The following is a 15,708-nucleotide window of genomic DNA, read 5'->3' as shown; positions in this document are numbered from 1 at the left end:
AGAATAACGGTTTTTAAATATAAAAAGGAAGCTGTGAGGATTACAAAGGAAGCCAGCTCTATCGGAATAATTATAAAATCTGTCTTAAAAACAAGTTCACTGAGCCCTGCTTTCCTTAAAGTGCTGCTACAAATGAAGAGGGAAAAAAGAGCATTTGAGCTCTCCAGAAACTCACCAGAGATAAAATCTCGGAAACAAGGCAGTAGTGAAACAGCAGTACACATCTGGACCTCACACATCTGTACACAAATGCCCAAACTTTAGACAGCATAAAAGAAGAACCTAGAGTGTCCAATGGGCAGCGAGGGGGCACCGTGGAGAAATACTGGGCCTGGAGTCAGAAAGGCATCTTCCTGAGTTCAAATCCAGCCTCAAACACTAGCTATGTGACCCTGGGCAAGTCACTTTACCCTGTTGGCCTCAGTTTCTTCATCTGTAAAATGAGTTGGAGAAAGAAATGGGAAAACATTCTATTATTTCTGCCAAGAAAACTCCAAATGGGGTCCCAAAGGGCCAGAAATGATTGAATAGCAGCAGAGATCCCAACACAAAGAACCTTGGTGATTGATGCCCCATAGCTTGGCATGGCTGTGCCTTCACCCAAAGATAAAGCCTCAGTGGAAGGAGGGGGGAGCGCGATCTCTTAAGATTGTGCAGTTTAGAGAAGAACAAATGCCCTGATTTTCAGTAAAGGGAGAAGAACAGAGTGTGCAAAGCTGAAGGTCAGTGAACTTGACTTTGATTCTTGGGAAAACTGCAGCCTGGCTCATCAGAGAGATGGTGGGTGATTGTCTGAAAAAGGGAAGTGGGCATGGCCTAGAACCAGCATGGCTTCATCAAGAACAGACCATGCCAGACTGAGCTCACTTCTTTTTTGGATAGGTTACAAAATGGGTCAATGAGTCAGTCAGTCAGTCCCCAGAACGGTCCCCAAGGTGACAGTAGATGGAACACTGGGCGTAGAGTCATGCAGCTCCTCTGGCTAAGGCTCCTAACCTCAGTTTCCTCATCTGTGTGATGGGAATTTTAATGGTATTTACCTCTTAGAGTGGATGTGAGGATGAAGTGAGCTAACATTTGTAAAGGTCATTGAAACCTTTAAATATCATGTTCATGTGAGCTATGATTATCATGGGGCAGCTAGATGGACCAAGCTTGGTGGCTAGGTGGTGCAGTGGATAGAGCATTGGGTCTGGAATCAGGAAGACTCCTCTCCTGAGTTAAAATCTGGCCTCAGATGCTTCCTAACAGTGTGACCCTGGACAAGTCACTTCACCCTATTTCCTCAGTTTTCTTTTACCTGTAAAATGATCTGGAGAAAGAAATGGTTAACCACTTCAGCATCTCTACCAAGAAAACCCTCAACAGGCTCCCAAAGACTCAGATACAGCTGAAAAAAGGTAAACAACAACAACAGCAACAACAAGAAATTGCTATTATCACATATTAAGCCCACATATAATCACATATTAAGTGCTAAGTGCTGGGAACATGAAGACAGTCCCGGCTCTTGAAGAGCTCAGTCTAATGCGAAGTGGGCAAACAGTTCTGCAGTGGCAGGATGAATGGAGAGGGATCATGGATGGAAGGCATCAACAGGAGCGGGGATTAGGAAAGACTGCCTATAGAAGGCGGGCTTTTAGCTAAGACTTGGGAATCAGGAGATGGAAAGGAGAAGGAAGAGCATTCCAGGACTGGGAGACGGCCAGGAACAATGGCCAGAGTCCAGAGATGTGTGAAGAAGAGCCAGGAGGCCAGTGATACAGAATCTAGGAATATGCGGGGATTAGATACAAGGAGACTGGAAAGGTAGGAAGGCATTAGCTCACAAAGGGATTTGAACCCCAAACGGAGGGTTTTATATTTGAACCTGGATGTAATAGGGAGCCTCTGGAGTTTATTGAGTGGAGAGGTGACACAATTGGAGCTGTGCTGTAGGAAAATCACTTCAGTGCCTGAATGGAAGATGGATTGGAGGAGGAGAGACTTGAGGCAGGCAGACCCCTCCAGTAGGGTGTGTATTGCCATAGTCTAGGCATGAGGTGATGATGGCTTACACCAAGATGGTGGCACTATCAGAGGAAAGAAGGAGTACCATTAGAAAGATGCTCTGAGGGTAGAATTGGCAGGCCTTGGAATCAGATTGGATATAGGGGCAGCGTCAGACAAGATAGTAGCTGGCCAGGAAGGATGGGGCAATTGAGGGTTTTTTTTTTGTGAATAGGGGAGACATGGGGCTCTTTGGAAACATTAGAGAAGCAGCTAGTAGATAAGTGAGGGAGCACACTTGATAAAGGAAACCAATGGGACAGAATGGGATCACTGGGACGTGTCGAGGGGTTTTCCTCCAGGAGAAAATCAGAGATCGAATTGATCTAGATTTTATCGAAGCCTTTGATGTAAAAACATTTCATCGTGGAGTGATGTGGAAGAGAGTTGGTTGGCTGGTCCAGCGCAAAGAGCGGTTGTTACCGGTTCAATGTCAACATGGCAGGAGTCTCCTAGGGATTTGCTGCTTAATATCTTTATCATGGCTTGGATGAAGGCCAAGTTGGAGTGGATCTCACATTTGCAGATGCCACAAAGCTGAGAGGGACAGTTAATACACTGGCTGACAGTCAGGATCCCAAAGAGGCTTGAGCCTAGAGCACGAGGAGGAGTTGAATATGACGAAGTTCAGCAGAGATAAATTTGAAATCATCTTGCATTTGAGTGCGTGATGGCAGAGACTTGCTTAGGCAGTAGGGGTTCTGAAAAAAATCTAGGGGATTTTAGTGTCCTGTATGTTCCATATGAGTCAGCGTTTGGCAACGAAGAAAGCTCATTAAGAGGGCACATTTTCTAGGAATGAGGAACTGCTAACAGAGATGCTTGTTAAATTTTCAACATGACCATTTACATCACAAAAATCAGCAAATGCTACAAATCAGGCTTGATTTTCTTGCTTTGTTGATTTATAGACTTAAGAAAGTGATGGAGAGGGGCAGCTGGTGGCTTAGTGGATAGAGAGACAGGTCTGGACACCAGAGGTCTTGGGTTCGAATTTGACCTCAGACACTTCCTGGCTGTGTGACCCTGGGCAAATCACTTTCCCCTCATTGCTTAATCCTTAAGGCTCTTCTGTCTTGGAACCAATACTTACTCTCAATTCTATTCAGAAGGTAAAAAAGTTGATGGAGAAAAGGTGAATAATACAAACAAAATCTAAAATAGTGCTTTTCCTGCATTCCTTTCTCCTTTGGAGAGTTAATTGTTAAACATTTACCAGCATACTCCCCTGTGATAGCCCTACTGAATGCTCCCCTTGTCAGACCACATTTGGAGCACTGGGTTCAGTTCTGAATACTAGGGTTTGTGGAGAATAATAGTATGGATTATGATTATTATTAATGTTTATCATATATGAGTGCTTGCTATGTTCCAGGCAATGTACTAAGTACTTTACAATTATCATTCTCTTTTGATCATTACAACAGCTCTGTGAGGTAGATATTATTGTTTTCTCCACTTTACAGATGAGAGAACTGAGGTAAACATCAGTTAAGTGACTTGGCCAGGGTCATCCAGCTAGTAGATATCTGAGGTCAAATTTGAACTCAGATCTTCTTGATTTAGGCCCGGCACTCTATCCATTGTGCTGTCTAGCTGCCCCAGAGCATCATGACCTGGATAGTGAAGGGACCAGAATTCTTAGCCTGTGAGAATGAGATTAAGAACTAGCCAGGAGAAAAGAGAATTTGGGAAGGATCTGATAGTTGTCTAAAATCCTTGTAGGGCTGACATGTGGAGGAAGCCTTTCCCTTATTCTGTCTGGACCCAGAGGGTAGGACCAGGAGCCACGAGTTGGAGCTACAAAGAGGCCATCTGAGGCTTGATCTGGGAGGTGGGAGGAGGAGGATGTTGCCAGCGTTGAGAGCTGTCCAAAATGGACTGCTGAAGAACAGGGTAGGCTCTCCCAATCTGCATTCCTTCACACAGTGGTTACAAGGCCATTTCTCAGGTAATTTCCATTAGGAATTCCTTGTATGTAGATTAGACTCAACAGCCCCTGAGATCCTTTGGAGCTCTCAAACTGTGGAATTCTGGGATTTTGTCTCTGGGCCAAGTTGCTTCAAATCATAAAGCATGTAAAATAGCCCAAATCTGACTCTGGCTTGTGAGAATTGAAGGAGATCATGTCTATGGAAATGCTTTGGGAGCCGTTAGCTCAAGCAAGAGAGCCAAGAGCAAGTAGGATGATCGAGGGACCCAAGGAGGAAGAATATCGGGGAGGGAAGGAAGAAGGGAATCCCAGGAATGGGTTAGAGGAACAACAATAGCTGATATTCCTAGAGTACTCGGAGGTTTCAGAACTTTATATACCTTCTCTTATTGGATTCCCAATAGATAATAGGACTTCGAACAGGGAGAGACCCAGGGTCATCCCCATCCTGCTTCCTCCTTCCATCCTTCATTTTACAGGTGAAGAATCTGAGATCCAGAGTGGTGAGGGCTGAGAAGGCAGAGAGGGGATTTGAACTCAGATCCTTTTAATACCAAATCTAGGATTTTACCCACTGCACCACAGTGAAGGGTAGGGGAACAGTGGTCCATGAATAGATACAAGATAAGGAACTAGGAAGACCTGGGTCCAAATCCTGCCTTAGATCCTTGCTTCCTAGATGCTCGTGGGCAAGTCTCTTTCATGCCTAGTTTTCTTATATTTAAATGGGGATGCTAACACCATTTATTTCACGCGATTGTCAGTGGGATCAGATGAGAAAATATATGCAAAATGTTTCAAAAACCTTAAAGGCTATTATTTCACTGTTAGCTCTTGTTATTAATAATTCAATTCAGCCAACAAAGGCTTACTGTCTCCAGAGCATCATGCTAGGGGCTGGAGGAGATATAAAATTTAGATAAGTCACAGCCCTTATCCCCAAGAAGATTAGTCTTCTCTACTAATAACCCATATTTCTATACTGCTTGAAGGGTTCTAGGAAGCAGTTTCTCTCTAGGCACCTATGACGTAGGTAGTGCAAAGATTTTACAAATGGGAAAACAGACCAGGAGAGCTGTGATCTGTCATCCAAGCCCTTCAGGTGGGAAAAGAGAAGTTGGCCTATTTCTTGTCTCGTTCCAATCCTTGGTTGGTCATTGCACTCCACCCATGAGCCCTTGGGGTGGACAGGATTGTGGTAACCTAACTCCTCCCCCATCCCCACGGTTCCTCCTCCCCAAACACACACTCCTTCAGCCTGTGCTTGGAGCTCTTGTCCATTAGAGGGTAGCACCTGCAAATGTCAGAGATAGGAAGCCAGCTGAGGGCTTGGTTGCTCAGGGCCATGTTGGAAGAATCAATCATCCAACACCAAGAAGAAGAAAGGGATAGGTACCCCAAGTACTCAGAGCCCTTGGGATAAAGCTGGCTCTTCTATAACCTTGTGGTGCTCCTTAGGAAAGGAGGAGACAGAGGAGAAGTTTGGGAGAGTTAGGGAAATACCTTGGAGATGGAGCAGAGACCACCCAGGAACCTGGATCCCCAGTGTAGGGATTTAGGGCCATCTGTCATTGATCTAGAGCTCAAGGGACTTCAGAGGCCAATCTAGTCCGATGCCCTCTTTTATTTTATCTTAGTTTTCATTGGTAAGAATAAATTCTTTCATTTACTTTTGTCTTTTAAAATTTTATTTATTTATTTTAAAGGTTACATGATTCATGCTCTCTCCCTCCCCTCTTCCTTCCCCACTCCTGGAGCTGACAAGCAATTCCATTGGGTTATACATGTGTTATTACTCAGAACCTATTTCTGTATTATTCATTTTTATAATAGAGCAATCTTTTAAAATGAAATCCCCCAATCCTATACCCATATAACCAAGTGATAAATCATGTATTTTTCTTTTGCATTTCTACTCCCACAGTTCTTTCTCTTGATGTGGATAATGTTCTTTCTCATAAATCCCTTGAAACTGTCCTGCATCATTGCATTGCTACTGTAGCAATGTCTTTTACATTCAGTTGTGCTATAATGTATCACTTTCTGTGTATAATGGTCTCCTGGTTCTGCTTATTTCACTCTGCATCAGTTCATGGAGGTCTTCCAGGTCACATAGAAATGAAGCAATTCATCATTCCTTTCAGCACAATAGTATTCCATCAACAACAGATACTGCAATTTGGTCAGCCATTCCCCAATGGAGGGACACCTCTTCATTTTCCAATTTTTTGCCACCACAAAGAACTTGGCCATGAATATTTTTGTACAAACATTTTTTATTATCTCTTCAGGGTACAAACCTAGTAGTGGTATGACTGGATCAAAGGGCCAATGCCCTCATTTTAACAGATGTTTAAACTGAGACCCAGGGAGTCTAGAGTTGTCCAGGGTCAAATAGGCAATCCTGTTTGGAGATGGGATTTGAACCAAGCCTCTCAGCTCCCGAGCCCAGGGTTCTTTCCTCTGCACTAAAATGATTCACTATCCATGCCACCTCCCTGGCTCTCAGATTCCTTCTTTATAAAAAAAAGTGTTTGGGCTAGATGATATCCAAGGTTCCTAGTTGTGCCATCTCAGCCACCATGAACTATGGTATCTCTACATTTGCTCTCACCTGAGAATCTTGATATGGGACACCCCCCATCCAATCCCCTTGGGACCAAGGTCTGGGAAAGTCTGGGGATAAGCCAGCTTTGGGAACATTCATTCACAGAATTCCAAAATCTCAGAGTAGGAAGGGAAGTAGCAATATAGAACAGCCCTATCATCAACAATAGAGGAAACCAGAGTGGAAAAGGAACTTGTTCAAGGTTTCCTTAGAAACCAAGGCAGACAGGGGTTTAGGGTTTTTTTTTTGTTTGTTTGTTTGTTTTTTAAACCCTTACCTTCTGCCTTGGAGTCAATACTGTGTATTGGCTCCAAGGCAGAAGAGTGGTAAGGGCTAGGCAATGGGGGTCAAGTGACATGTCCAGGGTCACACAGCTGGGAAGTGTCTGAGGTCAGATTTGAACCTAGGACCTCCCATCTCTAGGCCTGGCTCTCAATCCACTGAGCTACCCAGCTGCCCCCGGTTTAGGGTTTTTTTAAAAAATTGCATCAGGGAGCTTGGTGGCTCAGTAGATGGAGAGCCAGGCCTAGAGATGGGGAAGTGCTGGGTTCAAATTTGACCTTGGTCACTTCCTAGCTGGGTAACCCTGGGCAAGGCACTTAACCTCCATCCCCTAACCCTTACTACTCTTTTGCCTTGGACTCAATCCAAAGTTGTTTCTAAGATTGAAGGAAGGGGTTTTTTAAAATTGCATCATCTTTCCCACATTCCAACACATGTTCCAGGATGGTATAGCCACTGGAGTTCCAGCTTGGGGAGATGACCCAGTCTCCTGGCCCCTAGGAATAACATAAAGGGAAAATGTTTCTTCAGGGAGATCTTGCCCAATTTAGGGGAAAATTTACCTCTTCTCAAAGGAGTAGAGACAAAGTGCCCCCTTCTGGTTCCCAGCAACCATTGCACCCAAGTAGACAGAACCCAAAGTAAGCCAAATGGGAAGCTGCACCTTGAGTATCCTTGGATGCTTTGAGGTAGAAGGGGTGCAGGACTGTCTGCTGCCTCCACTAAGAGAATTCACAAATGCCATGACTTTCCCAGGGTCCTCGTAACCTTCAGTTACAGTGGATGTCATTGGGTCAGCCCCCAGCTCTAGTGGCCAGAAGATGAAGAGCATGAAGGGTGATCCATCAGTCGGCTTTATTAAACACCTACTATGTGCAAGGCAGTGTTCTGGGTGCCAGCAATGCAAAGACAAAAAGGAAACAATTCCTGCCTTCACAACGTGTATATCCTATTTGAGACCACTGATACAAATTTAAGTTTATAGATAGAATATATGGAAATTAAAATCAAGGTATGTTGGGGAATGAGCACACTAGGCGACAGGGGAGGTTAGGAAAGGCTTCAAGTGGAATATGGTACATGAGCTCAAGGAAATAGGACATTCTAAGAAGCAGAGGAAGGTCCAGGCACAGGGACCACCAGTGCAAAGTCACAGAGGTGGGAAATGGAGTGGTGTGTGTGAGAAATAGCAAGAAAACCAATGTGGCAGAACTAAAGAGTGTAAGAAGAGGACTAATGTAGATAATGTAGATAAAAAAGTAGGCTGGAGGTGGTTGCAAAGGACTTTCATTTCCAAATAGAGGAGTCTCTGTTCTTGGAGGGACTAGGAAGCCAGTGGAATTTTAGATGGATGGAAGAAGTACTAAGCCAAACCTGCACTTTAATTTTTTTTTTATTTTTTCTACTGATTAATTTAGAATATTTTTCTCTGGTTCCATGATTCATGTTCTTTCCCTCCCCCCTCCCAGAGCCAACAGGCAATTCCACTGGGTTTTACATGTATCATTGTTCAAAATCTATTTCCATATCATTAATATTTTAATAGAGTGATATTTAAAGTCAACATCCCCACTCATATCCCCACCGACCCAGGTGATCAATCAATCATATGTTTCTACTCCCACGGTTCTTTCTCTGGATATGGATGGAGTCCCTTGGGATTCAGATCTGCATTTTAAGAAGATTGCTCTGGGAGTGGGCTGGAAGATGGACTGGAGCAGAGGGACACTGGGAGTCCAGGAAGGAGGTGACGAGATCCTGAACTAGGGCAATGCCCAGATGAGTGGAGAAAATGGGTCAGATTCGAGAGATGTTGGAATCCTTCAGACCAGACTCTTCATTTACAGAGGTGAAAATTATGGTTGAGAGTGGGGAAATGACTTATATAAGGTCACATTTCCCACACTTGGTGCTTAGACTGTACCAGGAACATCATAAGCATTTAACAAATGCTTGTAGACTGGACAAGTACGGAGCAGAGGGAGGATCTGAACCCAATTTCTTTCTGTCATTTTCTTCTCTGATATTTCCTTCTCCTTGGGGTCTCTCCCCCGCCACCCTTCCTTGCCTCCTTCTGCCTCTTGGGGCAGCTTGTCTCACTGAGGGCTCTGGGGCAGCTGCGCAGTGCTGGCTTGGGGGTTCCCGTATGTCACCAACCCAGCTTCCTGGAGACTAAAACCACAGTCAAGAGAGCGAGAGGCATGAGAAAGAGACTGAGGCAGAGCCGGTGAGAGAAGGGTAGAAAAAGAGGAAGAGAAAGGGAGAGTGAAGGAGGAGGAAAAGAGAAAACGAGGAAGAGGAAGGAAAAACCTTGTTCCTCTTCAGAATGGTTCATCTTTTGGCCGGCGTGGATGACTAGGCTGGGACCAGAGATGCTGCTCCTCATCGTCCTTGGTTGCCTGATGGCTGCTTTCTCAGGTACCCAATTCTCTGGGGTTTTCCCTCCCTTGGAGCCTGTCACTTCTCCATCCCCAGAGCTGTCCAGGCCCTTGCTCATGAATCTCGCTCTCCCTGGAGGCCATGACCGAAGGGGCTGGCTTGTCTGATCCCTGGTGCTCCTGGTGCCCTAGGACAGAAGCCACCCTCGAGAGTCGCAGCAGCAGCAGCAGCCAGGATTCTCTGGGGCTGGCTGTGAGGAACGTAGGGAATAGGGAGGCTTCAAGGCTGCCTCCCTGGCTCCTTCTTCCAGGGCAAGAGACCCCCAGGAGGCTGGGGAGCAGGGGTAGAGGAAGTCAGCACTTCCCATTGCAGGGAAGGAGGAGGGATGGATCCGAGGCCAGATCCTTTTCTGGACCATGTTCCATCGATGGGGGAATATTGGTGTAAGGGTCCAGGGTTCCTCGTCCAGGGGCACGTAGGCTCCAGTTAATGTCTCTTCTGACTTCTGGCTCTTCTGGTTGGGACAGAGGCGTCTACAAACAAGGACTCCCAGGTGGTGAGCTTCCCGGTTTAGCCTATTTGTGTCTTCATCCTCTCCTGGGAGGTGGCCTTTTACTCCAGGGAGCAGGAAGGCTGGGTGATGGGAATGTAGCAAAGTTCTAGTGTGAGCTGAGCTGATGGGGATGCTCAAGATCGGCCATGGGCTGGCAGATGCTCCGTCATCTCTGCCAATCCTCCAGAGCTTGATTAGGGCCCGCTTCCAGGGGCCTGCTCTGAGCAAGGCTACGGATCCCCCAGGAGAAGTCGGAGGCCCAAGGTGGACATTCTCGGGGGGAGGAGGAGACCCCCAAAGTGACTTTACCTTGCTCTGCCCCCATAGGACTAGCTCCGATCCAAAGTGACCCAGCCATCTTGGGAGCTAGAAGGAAATGAAAATATTTTTTTTTTCTCAGAATCAATACTAAGTATTGGTTCCAAGGGAGAAGAGCAGTAAGGGATGGGCAGTCAGGGTTAAGTGACTGGTCCAGGATCACCCAGCCAGGAAATATCTGAGACCAGATTTGACCCAAGACCTCCCGTCTCTAGGCCTGGCCACCGACTGCCCCACAATAATCACTTCTTAAGATATGGAAAAGATACTTATTTGCTTACGCCAGGAGGGTCACCATCCCCTGCTTTGGCCCCTCTCGGGAGCCCGATCAGTTATCTAATAAATAAGCATTTCGGACAATAGACCCATCCTGAGCTGAAGCAGGGAGACGGAGCAGCTTCCTCATCCCATCATCCCTCAGATGCTTCCAGCCCTGGCCCCTCTCCACTGGGCCAAGCTCTCCAGGAGGTGAGATTCCAAACCCCTCCTGGGGAAAATCTAAAAGGAGGCAAGTGAGAGGGGAATGTGGGGGAAGAAAGAAAAGGGAGCCGCAGGCATCGGTCCTCCGGCCTGTCTAGGGTGGGCTCAGCACTAAAACAGCATTAACAACAACCGTTAACCCCCTCCAAGGTTTGCTGAGTTCTTTGGGTCTTAGCTGAGAATTCTTTTTGGTAATATTTGTTCTCTTTAGATTTATTCTCTATGGATTTCTATACGGACTTGTTGTTTCCTCCGTTAGAACAGAAGATCCTTGAGAACAGGGAAGGTTTCGCTTTTGTCTTTTGCCTCCCCAGCACTGAGCAGAGGGCCTGGCCCATAGCAGGTGCTTAATAAGCACGAGCTAGTGGTCATCTCTAGGCTCACGGACCCTTTGAAGGGTCCACCTTGTTTCATGAGCCCCCACCGAATAGCAGGCGTACTTTTAGTGTCTGCCGGTTGAGAAAGCGAGTCAGGACAAGAGGTAAACTCTCCATCTGGCTGCCCTTGGACTATGGCGGGCCGCGGTTGATGACGGACAGGCTGGTTCCCTCTCCATCCATCATTTCCCACGGCTGTAAATGAGGCCAGGGAGAGCCCGAGCCGCCCAGGGCCTAGATCGCAAGGATAGGATACTAAATTCTCTGGCCGTGAGATCCAGCTTTCGCTTCTCGCTGGAGGAGATGAGAGGGGCCTCAGGGAGACAGGACCGCCACGATGGAGAAGCATCCTGGCCTAAGAGAACCAGGAGGGGCTGTCTCTGCCTCTTTTGGTACAGGCGCTTAGGCAAGTTTGTCCATTTCTCCGTGCCTCAGTTTCTACCTCTGTAAAATGCAGCCAGACCCGATGCCCTCTAAGGCCTCTTCTAGTTCTCTAGACTTCTCTGGATGCGAAGGGGCTTATCCCCCTGAGTACCCAGCAGTGCAGTACGAGGCACGCTTTCTCAGATCTCTACTTGGTACGTTCTGGAGACTCTCCAGTCACTGCTGATGCTGCCTCCTGCCTCTTGCTCGCTGCTCTCCCCCGATATAACACAAGTGCCTCAGAACTACTCTGAAACGTTCCCTCTGGACCCCTGCTTTAAGCGCTAGCCCGACCCCACTCATGGATTTAGTGACCCTCGAAGGAAGCGGACGGAGGGGAAGAGGTTTCTCAGCAGGGACCAGCATTCAGAGCAGGATTTTGCCACTTGAGGACATGGTGGACTCCAGTTTGCAGGCCGGGGTTTGTTTTTGCCTGCATGTGTCTTCACTTAGGGTGAGAGTAGAGATGGAAGGTTCAGAGGGAGAAGAAAAGGGGTGTCCTGTGTCAGGAGCTCCGTGTGTGTCGGTGCACACCTGTGAAACAAGACGGGGGCTAAAAGTTCTCCAAAGGAGCCAGGGATCGAGAGGCACCCACTAGGGAGAAATCTGGGGTCCAGGCTTCTCTGGGGGAGCAGGCCTGAAGCCCCTCAAGCGGAGGCAGGGCTATCGAGAACAAAACTAAAAAGAAAACAGTCACCAGTCATTATGTGGCATATTATTAAGAAGGAACTTGGGTGAGAAAACACCATCCAGGCCAATTAGCAACCTCGCTGGGTTTGGGGGTTCAGGAGGCCAAGCCAAATGGATTCAATCTGACGAGCATCGATTAGGGTCTGCTGAGGCGCCAGCCTTGGAGCTTCTATTCTGCTGGCAGTTTCTCTATCCTCGCTATTCCATCTCCCACCTCAATGCCTTTGAAGTCTGTTCTCCAGGCCAAGAGTGCTTTCCCTATTCTCTTATTTCTCTTGGGATCTCTCACTCCATCCAAGCTTCTGTACAAATGCCACTTCCTCCAGGAAGCCTTTCAGTCCTTCACCTTCTCCTGGTGCCTCATCCCCTCTGTACTGAAATGTCTTTGTATTTCCATTCTTTGCCACCTGCCCCAAGGGAGATTTCCCCCAGCTTCCCAAGTCTCCTGCTCGAATGAGCCCAGAAGGGTGCTGGTCCGAGGGGAGCTCCCAACATCTGGTGGGGATCTGAAGTGACTAGGGAGGGAGCCCTAATAGTTTTGTCAGCCTCATTAATGGGCCTGCCTGAGAACCCCAGGAGAACCTCTGGTTTAGTCTAGATTGAATCGTTGAAGGGGTACGAGCATTTATCCCCTCACACGACACAAAGTCAAGAATCAAGAAATAACCCATCGAGCCAATTAACATCGCCTTGGCCCCACTCAGCGGGACTTTGGGCCTTTTATGAAGACAACATCTGATTTCTAGGGCAAATGGGTAAAGTCCAGAATTATATGTTCTAGCAAGGGTTCACGGGCCCTAATGAACCCCAAGGATCTGTTTACCCGGCAAGAGGGGGTAGAGTCGGCTCAGAGACCCATCTCTGCTTCTCTAGAGCAGGATGTGAGTAGAGTTCCAAATGGTCTTCTCTGGGCCCAACTTGGGAGACCTATTGCTTTCCCTCCCCCAAGCCTTCGGTCCTGGAGACAGTTGGAAGTGACGTCTAGGCTGGGTCCTAGAATAGAGAATGTCCGAGCTGGAACCATCCTCAGTATCTCGAGTAGAGAATGTTGATTTGATCCGATTTTTTCAATGATGAACATACACTCATTTTCCTTCTCTCCTCCCTCTTCTCTGCATTGAGAACAAAAACAGAGGAAAGAAAAGCCGAACCTCTGTAACAAATATTCCTAGTTTGTTGTGCCCAGAAACTCTATCTCGAGTCCATCTCCCTTTCTGTTGGCGGGTGGGCAGCGTGCTTGATCGGTCCCTTGGACAAAAAAGAGAACGTTAGAGCTGGAAGGGACCTCAGAACATGGAGTATCCAATGCTGGGACAAGGGGAGCTCTTGGAACAGGGTGTGTTAGACCAGGGGGGCACCTTAGAGCAGAGAAGGCTAGAGCTGGGAGAAGCTAGATTAGAGAAGATCGGAGCTGGGAAGGACCTTAAAATGTCTCTTCCGACACCTTCGTTTTGCTCTGGGAAATGGTAGCCTCAGAGAAGAGTGACTCACTCCAAATCAACCCAGCGAGTTAAATGGCAGCAAAAGGAAGTCCAGAGTCTTTCTGCCACAGCAGTCAACCTATATGTGATTGCTGGCTATTGGGGACGTTCATTCGTGTGGATCTTCTTTTGTGTGTGCTCTCTCTTCGTAAGAGAGCCATCCTTTTAAGAGCAAATAGCTATTACACGTGGCTTGTGTCTCCTGGGAACTAACTGGGAATGGCTGACCATTGGGCCCCTCCACCATGTCTCAACCTCTTATTCCAAGGCTGGTTCCTAGGAACTTTCCATCAGCTATGGCTACTACAACTGGCTCCACAGCCAGAGAGGGACTTGAACTCGAGAACCCCAATGAAAATCCCCGGAGTTGGGTCCAGGGCTGAGGACTGAAGGGTAGAAAATCATAGGGGTGATGAAGAAGGAGAGAGTTGATGGTGAAGGAGAAAAAGGAGGAGGAGAAACTTTTTTTTTGGGTAACCATGCTTTCCATCCTCCATTTTGGAGGCTCCTACTGCCTTCTCTTTTTCTGTTTGAAAATGGAGGGCCTTGGACCCGCACTGAGATCATTTTGTAGAAAGAACGAGGCCTTTGGGGAGAGGAAGCTATGAGGACTATACTGAGGAAAAGCTGGGAAAAGCCAGAATGATATTATTACCTAGAAATGGATTTTCACTTTGGTCTGGGGGAATGGGTATTCTCTACGATCCCTTCCAGTTCTAAGTCCACAGTCCTTTTGAAGGCGGCTCTCTCATTTCAAGATGAGGAAACGAGGCCCAAAGATGCTTCAGATGCTGGGCATGAGTACCATCCACAAAGAACTAAGGGCAGATGGGAACTTCTGGGTATGAGTAGGCAGTGAACCCATTTGGCCATGGAGCCCTCTCCGGAGATCGCCGATGGGGTGTGGAGGGGAGACCAGTTGGCTACCTCTTGATTTGAGTGGATGTCTTGGCCCACAGGCTAGTGGGAATTAGGGGGAAAGGCCTAGGATGATGCCCAGGCACCAGGGGAAATTTGGTCAGGTTTGCCATCTAAGTGTGGGGTAAGATCCCCCGGGAGGGAACGTTTCTTTTTAAAGAAATGCTCTTTTTTTCAATCAGCAAGACTTTAATTTTGAGGTAAAAGACTTGTCCCAAGTGTTTAAGAATTTCTTTGAAGCTCTTAATAAAAAGAAAATGGTAGACTCCCTGCCCTCCCCCCAGAAGGGGGAATTAATTGAATTAAATTCAGTTTAGCAAGCATTAATTAAGTTCTGCTATGTGCAAAATATTGGGTACTGAGCAGAGGGAGAGTTGGAGTTGGGAAGACCTGAATCTCTGACCCATCCTGGCTATCTAACCCTGGTTACAGGATAGTGTTAACTTCTCTGGGCACAGGATCTCTCCAAGACTAAATCAGAGAATTGTCCATCAGCATTAATGGAGAGAAGGTCCAGTGCTGGAACAAGACGCATCCTTGAAACCAGCGAAGTGGAAGCTGGGGCCCTGCTTGAGTTGAACAGTTCTGAGCTGTGGTGTGGCGATGCCAACTGGGCATCTCACTATGATCGGCACTAATAGGGTGAGCTTTCAGGAGCAGAGGGCTGCCAGGATGCCAGGGAAGAGGGAGGAGCAGGAGAAAGGGAGCCGATTAAAACAACTGTAGCAATTGGCATTGAGATCATGCCTGTCAATGGCCACTGCGCTTTTGGTCCAAGAAAGATGGAAGGAAGGAAGGAAGGAAGGAAGAAAGGAGGGGAAAGAAAGAAAGAAAGAAAGAAAGAAGAAAGAAGAAAGAAAGAAAGAAAGAAAGAAAGAAAGAAAGAAAGAAAGAAAGAAAGAAAGAAAAGAAAGAAAGAAAGAAAGAAAGAAAGAAAGAAAGAAAGAAAGAAAAGAAAGAAGAAGAAAGAAAGAAAGAAAGAAAGAAAGAAAGAAAGAAAGAAAGAAAGGAAGGAAGAAAGGGAAGAAAGAAAGGGAGGGAGGGAGGGAGGGAGGGAGGGAGGGAGGAAGGAAGGAAGGAAGGAAGGAAGGAAGGAAGGAGGAAGGAAGGAAGGAAGGAAGGAAGGAAGGAAGGAAGGAAGGAAGAAGAAAAAGGAAGGGAGGGAAGGAAGAAAGAAAGAAAGAAAGAAAGAAAGAAAGAAAGAAAGAAAGAAAGAA

At 46.9% G+C, this 15,708-nt stretch overlaps 1 protein-coding gene across 1 annotated transcript in view; it reads left to right on the top strand.

Moving 5' to 3' along the window:
- Positions 1-9,070: 9,070 nt before the first annotated feature.
- CD6 (CD6 molecule) overlaps positions 9,071-15,708 on the top strand; it is a 47,591-nt gene continuing 40,953 nt past the window's right edge. The window contains exon 1 of the mRNA XM_056801646.1: positions 9,071-9,290. Within this exon, the coding sequence (XP_056657624.1) occupies positions 9,224-9,290 (67 nt within the window). The 5' untranslated portion in view covers positions 9,071-9,223. The remainder of the gene's footprint in view (positions 9,291-15,708) is intronic.

This window comes from Monodelphis domestica, chromosome 6 (assembly GCF_027887165.1).
Source record: "Monodelphis domestica isolate mMonDom1 chromosome 6, mMonDom1.pri, whole genome shotgun sequence".
NCBI lineage: Eukaryota > Metazoa > Chordata > Mammalia > Didelphimorphia > Didelphidae > Monodelphis > Monodelphis domestica.
This window is presented reverse-complemented; position numbering and strand designations above follow the sequence as displayed.